The 9,532-nt window shown below is 53.8% G+C and overlaps 7 protein-coding genes across 10 annotated transcripts; all 7 read left to right on the top strand.

Annotated features, from left to right (window-relative positions):
• Nucleotides 1-188: 188 nt before the first annotated feature.
• On the top strand, nt 189-2,975 carry KVP18_001287 (uncharacterized protein; the record flags this gene model as incomplete). Of its 3 annotated transcripts, XM_067951168.1 has the most annotated exons (3): nt 189-1,544; nt 1,573-1,677; nt 1,707-2,975. In XM_067951168.1, the coding sequence occupies 3 exons, from the start codon at nt 189-191 to the stop codon at nt 2,973-2,975; spliced, it is 2,730 nt and encodes a 909-aa protein (XP_067805760.1). The 3 variants fall into 3 exon arrangements, with proteins under 3 accessions (XP_067805760.1, XP_067805758.1, XP_067805759.1); XM_067951166.1 differs by lacking the exon at nt 1,707-2,975 and having other exon boundaries at nt 189-1,694; XM_067951167.1 differs by lacking the exons at nt 189-1,544; nt 1,573-1,677 and having other exon boundaries at nt 1,701-2,975.
• A 307-nt stretch (nt 2,976-3,282) lies between these two features.
• KVP18_001291 (uncharacterized protein) lies at nt 3,283-3,774 on the top strand (the record flags this gene model as incomplete). Its single annotated transcript, XM_067951173.1, has 1 exon — nt 3,283-3,774. One exon carries the CDS (start codon nt 3,283-3,285, stop codon nt 3,772-3,774), a length of 492 nt encoding a protein of 163 aa, XP_067805765.1.
• Nucleotides 3,775-3,803: 29 nt separating this feature from the next.
• Nucleotides 3,804-4,610, top strand: KVP18_001289 (uncharacterized protein; the record flags this gene model as incomplete). The annotated part of the gene is made up of 1 exon (XM_067951171.1): nt 3,804-4,610. One exon carries the CDS (start codon nt 3,804-3,806, stop codon nt 4,608-4,610), a length of 807 nt encoding a protein of 268 aa, XP_067805763.1.
• A 27-nt stretch (nt 4,611-4,637) lies between these two features.
• Nucleotides 4,638-5,603, top strand: KVP18_001292 (uncharacterized protein; the record flags this gene model as incomplete). Its single annotated transcript, XM_067951175.1, has 1 exon — nt 4,638-5,603. The coding sequence occupies one exon, from the start codon at nt 4,638-4,640 to the stop codon at nt 5,601-5,603; it is 966 nt and encodes a 321-aa protein (XP_067805766.1).
• Nucleotides 5,604-5,624: 21 nt separating this feature from the next.
• On the top strand, nt 5,625-6,647 carry KVP18_001290 (uncharacterized protein; the record flags this gene model as incomplete). The annotated part of the gene is made up of 1 exon (XM_067951172.1): nt 5,625-6,647. The coding sequence occupies one exon, from the start codon at nt 5,625-5,627 to the stop codon at nt 6,645-6,647; it is 1,023 nt and encodes a 340-aa protein (XP_067805764.1).
• A 700-nt stretch (nt 6,648-7,347) lies between these two features.
• Nucleotides 7,348-7,644, top strand: KVP18_001293 (uncharacterized protein; the record flags this gene model as incomplete). Its single annotated transcript, XM_067951176.1, has 1 exon — nt 7,348-7,644. One exon carries the CDS (start codon nt 7,348-7,350, stop codon nt 7,642-7,644), a length of 297 nt encoding a protein of 98 aa, XP_067805767.1.
• Nucleotides 7,645-7,920: 276 nt separating this feature from the next.
• On the top strand, nt 7,921-9,240 carry KVP18_001288 (uncharacterized protein; the record flags this gene model as incomplete). Of its 2 annotated transcripts, none has more annotated exons than XM_067951170.1 (1): nt 7,921-9,139. In XM_067951170.1, a coding segment is annotated over one exon (1,219 nt), but the record flags the coding sequence as incomplete, so codon positions are not given. The 2 variants fall into 2 exon arrangements, with proteins under 2 accessions (XP_067805762.1, XP_067805761.1); XM_067951169.1 differs by having other exon boundaries at nt 7,969-9,240.
• Between the last annotated feature and the right edge of the window lie 292 nt (nt 9,241-9,532).

Genomic DNA, 9,532 nt, shown 5'->3' with positions numbered 1-9,532 from the left:
GCCTTGCGCTGTTGCATGTCACACGCGAGTTCCGTTCCCAGCAGAGCCTCTGTACGGAGATCACGCTGCACGTGCCGTCGTTCCGCCCCCTCACGCTGACCCACGAGCGTGCCGACAGAGAGTCCGTAGTGAACTCAGCAGCCTGGCCTGGGGAACTTGAGCCCGACAGTCCGCACTGGGAACGCACCATGACGATGATGCTACGGACTCTAGCCACCAAATCGCCGCCATTCGCCCTGCTGCCGCTACATGGCGAGGAGCCCTGGAAGGCGCTAGCGGACTTCGTGGACCTGGATGTACTGACTCCGCTGAGCCGCCTCGCAAAGGAAATCTGCTGCGTGTACCCTGCGGATGACTTCTGGACAGAGTCGATAGGACGTATGCGGCAGTCTCGGTCTGGCGTCACTCATACCAACACGCCTCGGATCAGTCGACGAACGGCTCCTGTCATTCCTCGGTTCTCAGATGTTTTCCCTTTCGTCGTAGTGGAGGCTACCCTGGGAACGAGTCGTCTGGATCTTCTACTTGAGGGCCATGGAGACTCCGGGCCCGTGCACGGCAGGTTTCCAGCCTATGTGCAATTCAGTGGAGACGCTGTCTCATCTGTAACTCTGACATGGACATGTGCCAACTGCCTCCTGCCTCCTGTGACGCCGTGTGCGGATGAGTTCGAGATTGGACCCGGAGTACGGCTGACATGGCGGACAGCACCAATTATTGATAACTCTGCAGAGATCGTCGAATTGTCGCTCGTGGTTCAGGCAGGGCCCGTGCCCAACACTTCCCAGTGGTTGGAGTTCTTGAAGTCCAAAGGAATCTCAGACCAACCCGACAACACTGACATCTTTATGTGTTTGATTTTGAGGCGAGCCGTATACTGGACCGTCAAGTGGCTCGACATGCTCAACCGCAGCTATCAGCTAGAAAAATGCGGTCAGGTGCAAGTGGTCACTCGGTCGTTTGGCCGGCTGGAGGTTGCCTGGAGGCCTCCAGACTCGCACGTCTTCACGAACCGACCTCCGATCCTTCTGGAACTGACCTCCGCTGCCCAGGTCTACGTCGCTCCTCCTCCTGTGGTGTGCTTTCCATTTCATGTTCCTGTACCGTACACATTTCTTGACCTGGCATCTGTGACGCCTTTCAAGCGGAGCTTGAACCTGGAACAAGCCAAGCTGCCATGGACACCGCTGCTACCGGCCGTCCCGGGGACCTCCCCTGCACAAGTGGCTCGTCTGTTGGGGGTCGAGCCTGGCAAAAACCGCGGTCTTTACCAGTGGAGACTGGACTTTGTCATCTGGCGCATCACTGAGTGGCCCGCCGTGCTGTCGGACAGGCACTCCCAGCATCTAAATTGCATTACTAACACCAAAGGTTCCTTTTGGGCGGGCTTTTCCCACTTGGCCACGACATACGAACTGCACTCGTCTATACATCAGAGCGCTACGGTGCCACCTGAGTGCGTCACCGCTCGACAGCGCTTCCTGGGCCACTTGGCAGGATCCGCGTTCAGTGCCGAGCTGGGTCGAGCGCTGTTGATTCTAAACGTGAGTCTGGGCGCGCTCCATAAGGCAGCTTTCAACCTTTCTCAGTGCCCAGATCCTGCTGCTTTTCCACTCATTGCCAGCGTCTGGCGGCTTGGAAACCGCAGTCACCGTGTATGTGCTCCCGAAAACCAGTGTAAGTTCCATGAATAGCCTGTCATGCAGGCCATGGGCGAGAGACAGGAACAACTGCTTAGCGTCCTAAAGACCCTTGCCAGGCAACTTAGCTGGCGTCCTAATACTGATGGACCGATTCCAGGTCACCAGGCGAAAGACGCGACATGCTCCGTGCTCATTCCTCCTGGCTGTCTCTACCGTGATTTCATGTTCGAGTTCTTCTCAGCGCTGACGACGTGGTTCAATGCTGTTATGCTATCGACGTATGAGGGACATTGGAAAAGCCCCACCGAACTGGTCATGGACGGTCATTGTCCCTTGTCTGTCGAACTGAAGCACTTTGCAGGGGCCTACCCGACGACTGCCGATTGGCCCACCGTGAAGAACGACACTCCAGAGGAAGATGCACCGTTCTCGCAACACGCCCGAGAGATGTGGCTGGTGTCAGGTCTAAATCTGATTCACTCAATGATGACAGCTTCGGCTGCAACTTCATCGTCATCAGCCGTCTCATCATGGGGAGATAAGCCGTCGGTCGTGAATTTGAGTAGAGAGCCGCCAAGATTTTTCATCTACGAGTTAATTAATCCCACGACTCCATCGACTGGCACTCCGGACTCGAAGAGACGACGCGTCACCGCTCTTCCTCCCCTCCTTCCGCTCTGCGCGGTCAAAGGAGGTCAACGATTTCTGCTGGCACCTTACCTAGGCCTTCAGTTCAGTTGCGAGAGACAAGAAGCTCATGTATTGACCGCCTTGCAGTATTTCAGCATGCTGCACCATCGGTTGCCTCGCGGAGACTTTCGGCTGCTGCCCCGCCTGCTGTGCCACCATCCTCAGATGATGGAAGCATTGCGTCCCGTGCTGGACATGAATCTACGAAGCTTTCTCGCCCACAAGGATTACATAGTAAACTCCCACACAGGCGCCGAAGCTACTCAACCTTCTTGTCCATTCATCGAGTTACAGACGGACGATGGCGATCAAGCTGACAAAATGGAGCTGCTAATGAAGGGCGTGACATCCAACCCCTGCTCACTGACGCTTGTTGAAGTTCGTATCTGGGCTATGGCTCCCTTCCAGGCGGCCAAAACAGACAAGACCTTCAGTCGTTTGCCCCTGAGGCTGTCTTTGACACAAACTCATCACGGCCTGGGCATTGACGGGGTCGAAGTTTGCGGCGTCTCCCTAAAGACCTACCTTGAGCGTTTAGGCGCTTCTCTGACCAAGCCACTAGATAGCCTTTGCGAGGTCTTCTTAGACGCTTCCAAGGTCTCCGAGGCCCTCACTCTTCTAGCTTCGATGGTCACAAAATGAGGGAGCGACTGGAGGAGACCGTTCTGAAAATGTGACGCGGTCTCGGATCGTTTCGGCGTATGAAAAACAGTTCGAGCGGTGTTTGGATGTGAATTGTGGAATGCCGGCGAACTGTGGCTCCAGCCAACAGAAAGAAATGCCGGTCATTGTCAATTGCGGCGCGTGACCGCTGCTGTATTATATTTTTGGTAAACATCCAATGCCGGAAGAAGGAAAAAAGAGATGCTGCGCTTGCGCAAAGAACTACTCCATGTTCTGCGGCTGGTGTTGTTGCTCATTGCGGACAGGCTTCGTTCTGTACTTCGCAATGACGATTGGCCTTGCCATCGCGTTGTTGTTCATTTCCATCTTCGAAACAGTGACTCAAGGATTCTACTCCATTCCTAACTACATCCTGGCTGGCCTTTCGTTCCTGTTCGCCATTCTGGGTTTCATAGCGATTCTTGCCAAGAAATCTCTGTGGCCCATAGTGTATGGTATATTCCAGATCTTGATAGTCATGGCTGTCGTCTACGACATATACGTTGTCATCATCTACATCGTATGCCTGTCGAACATAGAATGGTACTACGATGTGTTTGGGCACACGACCGTGACTCTTGACGAGGCCCAGACCTACACCTGGCTTGGCATCGGTCTCGGATTTTATCTGCTTGGAATGGTCTTCAGATACTGGTTCTTCTATTTCCTGGTCGGATCATTTAGGTCGCTGCAGGCAGTTTATGACGCTGGCGGCGATGGGGGTGAAAGAAAATCTGCGACTAAGTTCGCCAAGGAAGGTCCTCATCATGAGGTGTGAGTGTGGTAATGTATTGATTAAAATCGGTAATGATGAGCTACGACAGTAATGGACTGAATGAATGGCTACAAGCCACCGACAGCAGACTGAGCGTACTGCAGCCCAATAACATGGAACTCAACGAGTTCTGTGAACTACTCGCTCGCGCGTTCGTTGGCACTACACACACTGTTTCGGAGGCGTTGGTAGACCACGTACTGGGCCCAAGGAAGGACGGCTCGGAAATGTACGGCGTGGTGAAGGACGTGGAAACCTTGGCCGACAGGTATGCGACCGTTGAGCAGGTGGCGACGTTCATGTATTTCACGTGTGACTTCGTCTTCGTCCTACGAGACGAGAGCGGTGAGATTTGTTCCGCCAGTGTGATGAGTTTTCACCAGCGCAGCAACCACTTTCGGTGGATGTGGTCACTCTGGGCCATTGTGAAAGTTTGTATGAGGGGCATCCCCGACCGGGAAATGGCGAGGCGGTTGAGACAGTTGGCGACCGCACACGAAGTGAAGCGCCTCCGACTGACCCAGAACCAACCCCATCTCTACGTGGAGGCCTTCTTCACTAACCCTGAAAAGCAGGGCCGTGGCTACGGCCGGCAAATGCTCGGCGCTGTGTGCGCGGCCGCCGACAAGCTGGGTGTCCTATGTTATTTGGAGTGCAGCAGCGCGCGCAACAAGAGCTTTTACGAGAAGTCTGGCTTTGTGGCTCTTGAATCATCGACCACCACGGAGATACCAGAAGGACATCCATTCGTCCACGAGGGGGGAGTCCATTACATGTTTAGAAGGAAGACTCCTAGCTCCATTGAAATAGACGACCATGCCTTTTTCAGTCATAAGTGACTTTACCATAATTTTCATAAACCTCTCATGATTTTTCCTATTGGGGCGATTGCATTTGTCGTGGTGAAAAGCGATTTGCTGACTTCTCCAGACCTCTTGAAATCTGCTGCTCACCTTATCGTCGTCGATGTACAAGAAATCTTTGAGGGAATTGACGAGACCATGCAGGCGTTCACCTCGCCGGTGGGCTTGACCAGCCCTGTCTCTATGATTGAAGATCTCCCGTCCGACGTGAAGGCGGCTGTGATTGATGCGCTCGACGTGGAGGTGACCAAGCCGGCCCCATTGTTGAGTGTTTGGGGTCTTTCTGTTCCCGGACTGGCATCGCTAATTGTGCAGCCCGTCTTTCAACACGTCAAACCCATCTCTGACACACCTGCATACTGGTTCGTGGATTTGAAAAAGATCCCGGGGTTTCCTTCAGATGGCGATGTCGCGAAAGGAAAGGCCGTCTATCTTATGAATCCGGCTGTGTACATCAAACGATCCACCTTCGCATTGGATCTAGTAGGTCAGGCAGTCGCAGGTCTAGTTGTGGCCAAGAAGATTGCCGCCCGGCTAGCCCTGATTGGGAGCCAAGTTGGGCAAACACTGGATAGGGTTGTGCCTGAGATGGTCAAAGCCGCTGAGAAAACCGACGATGCCTTGCTGATCAAGGGCTACCTCGTCGCGGTGCAGAATTTCTTCGCCTCTCTCGCGAAAGTCAGAGGGGTGGATCAACCTACCTCTGCCCAGTCGAAGTCTCTCATAAACTACATTCTGTACAGCAGCATTATCACTAGCGATGCAGCCACCCTAATTCCTGATGCCTTCAACAGCAAGGCTAAGCGGTACCTTCTAGAGTCACCGAGGGGTCTCAAGGACATAGCCAACTCAGCAAGCCCCATGGATCTACCTCTGCTGGTGGGAATCATCATCACCGCCTTGCTGGCCTGTCTTCTGTTGATGGTCGCTCTGGTCAAGTTGGTGGGTCGCTGCTGCTCCGCAGAGTGATAGCATTTAGTCATTTCTGTCATGGAATCTTTTGATGTTGATCCTGCGCATTTCGAAAGCGTTGAGGAGTCCTCGGGGGACGTCGTGCTGCCCAACAGGCGGGAAGATTCCGCTGACCGACGGCGCCGTCTTCTCTCAGAGATTAGACCAGTTTGGTTCACTCCCCGTAGTGAGGTCCCAGTTCCAAGCTACAGACGGGGAAAGAGGGAGGACTTTGCCGGGCGCCGCGCAGCCGACACCGACCGAGTAGCAACGGACCCGGCTGAGTTGCATAAGCGTGTGCCTGGTGTGCTGGAGTTCTACGTGCAGTCAATGGACAAGGAAGGTGAACGGCTTGACATCGACGTCGAGAGATTACGCAGTCTGCTCGACAGATTGCCAGTGGTCAAGATATCGCGGACTATGACCCACGCGCCACTGAAGAAGCCGGGACCTCGACCGCCTCCACCCGGGTCATGGGTGAAGATCGCGACCAATCAGCGTCCGTCTCCCGTAATGTTTAAGCGTGAAATCCCCCCTGAGGTGGCACTACCCCCAGAACCTCAACGTCCGTCTCCTCCACCTATCATGTCAGGGACTATATTTCAGTATCATGACATGCCAACGTCCATCGAACCCCCTCACTACGACACCCGCTTGGACTACCAGACACTCAGAGAAGTGGACAGCAAGGTAGTGACGGGCAAGCGACTTGTGATGCCTTTAGCACTAGATCGTTCCACATTGGAGCCAGACACGTCCGTCTCCGTTCAGAGGGACTGGCCTCCAGTACCAAAATCCATCCCCTACGACGGACTCGCTCGAAAGCCAAGATCCTTCAACGAGCACAGCACCCTCCTTACAGAACGCTACATTGCGGAGTTCCGGAGCTTCCTGGAAACTGGAGTGGCCGCTTACGATCCCTATCATGAATCGTTGGCGGAACAAGGCCTAGATCTGCTGGAAACACGTCTTTCCAGACGCGACGACTCCCAAGCGTCGCCGCTGGAGGAATTGAATGCAAACGAGAAGGTGTTTCACGACTCGAGTTCATCGGTAAATTAATCGTCGCTCTCAGATTCGATCTTCCTTTTCTTCGTAGGTCGTTTTGGTGTCGCCTTCGGAGCGCGCTTCTTAGGAGCAGCTTTCTTTGGCGCTGCTTTCTTTGGAATGTGCACTGCGGCTTTTAAGTTATCCAACAGCTCCGCTATCTCCTCCTGGTTTTCTTCGGGAGTGCCCTCGAGCTCCTCGGGAGTGTGCTCCACCCACCACGCCGTCGTCTTCCGGAATTTACCGATGCAATCGATGCCTGTGTGGAACCATTTCGGTGCTTCCAATATGTGCAGCTGTTTGGAATCCACGTCTTCGGCGTTCTCGACCTCTATTCTCACACCGATGCGAAGTTCTCCCTTCGTAATTTTCTCTCCACAACCCTTACACTTGGCTTGGGACGTTGGCGCTGGACCACAGCTCCATCGAAATCGAGCCATTTGTCTTTCTAAGCAGACTGTGGAGCGCAGCGCCCCACACACAGCCGTACGCCAGAGGGTAGATTCGTTGGGAAAGCAGGCTCGTCACTAGAGACAGGTCCGACAGTCAGGAGTGGATTCTGTAGTAGACTCACAGCTAAGACAACAACCTTAGTTATGTCTCGAAGCTCAAAGGGGCATCAGTGGCGTGTGGATCTACTTTGCGGCCAGACTCTGCAAGAAATGTTGCAGTCTCGATTCAAAGTTCGCTGCCGAAGCGGAAATTGCGATTTCGCATGTCGCTGCAGAAGTTACAAACGTCTGCTCTGGAGGCAGCGGCCTCACTTGCAAACCCGTCCTTCCGCCAATACTTTCAACGGAGGACACAAGAGGAGTTCGACCGCTTCGCCCTGAAACACACCAAACTTCCGCCGGCCGATAGAGACTCACACCAGCTCGAGTTTCAGAAGAAGATGGAAGACCACGTCGCATTTCTGCGGCGGCAATCGCAAGTACAGAGGATGTACGATATCCCGTTTCTGATCTCCGAGAAGGCTCGAGCGGGTCAAGAGAGAGAAGACGCCTCGATTTGACGTCTGAATGCTCACTCCGCCGGTGTATATTTACGCTGATGCGTAGGTATGTGTTGTGGTTGCTACTGAATGAAACTAATGCTGGGCGTAGCCGCAGAACCCAATGGGTACACAGAAGCTTTGATCTGAGCAGACGGTTCGTGCCCAGAGGAGGATCTCCTTTATATAGCAGAACCAGCGGTCAAGGCTGCAATACAGGAATATCGAGTCATGAGTACAGTAAGAGGCTTGATCCACAACCGGTGGTGGCGCTTCTGCATTTACTGCCTGACTTTAATGACGAGCTCAGTCCTCTACTCTGGCTGGGTCGCTATGAGTATGTACATGAGGGACCACGGCATCTTTGAGTGGCTCTGTAACCCAGACGACGAGGTCGACCTCCGTTCTGGCATGCTTTGCGACGCTCAGGCGGCTGCCTTCACGTTGTGTCTGACATTAGTGAGCCTGTGCGACTTCCTGTCTGCTGCCCTAGGCGGATTCTTTTTTGATCTGGTGGGGTCCCGAGCCTGTGGATTGATTGGGGTCATGTTGAGCTTGTCTTCCCTTCCAATGCTGAGCTTCGGCTCTAATAGCGGGCTCATTTACGCGGGATTCGTTGTCATGGGGCTTTCCACCGGGTTTCTAAGCTACCCTACATTCTCTATCACGACCGCCTTCCCCAACAGAGAGGACCTAATGATGAGTTTGATGACTGCTGCCCAGTACGGTACTGTGCTAATCTACCCCGCTCTGTACGCGGCCGGGACATCTCTGGGGCTGTCCTTTACGCAAGCGACCATGATGTACTTCTTCATCTGTCTACCCTTCTGCGTTCTCTACGTCATTTCACTTCCACGTGAAACTCGGACCGAGACCACCAAAACTCAAAGGCGGCCTGCACCACATGCCGTTTGGTTCTACCTAGGCACCGTCGAGTGGGTCTGCATGACGATCTGGTCAGCGACATTCCTCACTGGCTTTTCCTCCTACGACGGCTCCGTCGTGCACTGGGCGTCGCCGTTCGTGAGCACCTTCTACCAGTTTTTCAACATTGCTGGGTTATTTTCAACGCTGCTGTTCGGATGGATCGCCCTGCGCATTCCTAACGTGTCTCCCCTCCTAACAATGACCTCCATCGGCCTGATCGTGGCGTTTGGTTGCGCCTACCTCCCAGGAGACTGGCGTGTCGTCTCCTGTCTGTGGCAGACACTGATCGCGAACTACTACTTCGCTGCCAAGTACGTCTACGTAAACCAGGTCTATCCACCTGAGTTCTTGGGAAGACTTACAGGTCTGAGCTCCGTCGTCGCTGGAGTGGTGCAGCTGAGCGCTTCAGCCATTTTGTCGTCGCCGTATACGATCCGTGTGGAGGGGTGTATCGTTATGGCGGTTGTCGGCTCCGGAGGTGTAGCGTCGCTCTTTCTTGTGTACCGAAGCTATTACCTTGAACGAAACTACAAAAGTGACGGCTGCTTGGGATCCGAAGCGCCAATACGTGAGGAATTTGTCACACAAGGTGAGAGTTCGGAACGAAACTACAAAAGTGACGGCCGTTTGGGATCCGAAGCGCCAATGCATAAGGAATTTGTCACACAAGGTTCTGAATGTGAAGTTTAACGCTGTTTAATAGACGCTGATTAACGATTGACAATTCATGCGACCTTCACCATCCATCGGTTTTTTACGAACATTTCGCCTCCAATGCAGACGATCCACCTGAAGAGGCACACGGGTCCCTGGCGACCGAACAACGGATCTCTTTCATACACGACTCGAATGTCAGCCATGTGCGCGCCAAGCTCCTTCGAGTGCCTTAGTTGTAGCAGCAATCCTTGGTCAAAACCTGTATGACAAGTCCACTCGGCCTCCGTATCGTCATCGATCACCTTGCTGGTGCCGCCATTCAAGG

The sequence above is a fragment of a genome (genome assembly GCF_019968955.1).
Source record: "MAG: Porospora cf. gigantea A chromosome Unknown PgA_NODE_920_length_9532_cov_330.491, whole genome shotgun sequence".
NCBI lineage: Eukaryota > Apicomplexa > Conoidasida > Eugregarinorida > Porosporidae > Porospora > Porospora cf. gigantea A.
Note: the sequence above shows the minus strand (reverse complement) of the source record. Positions and strands in the feature narration are given on the sequence as shown.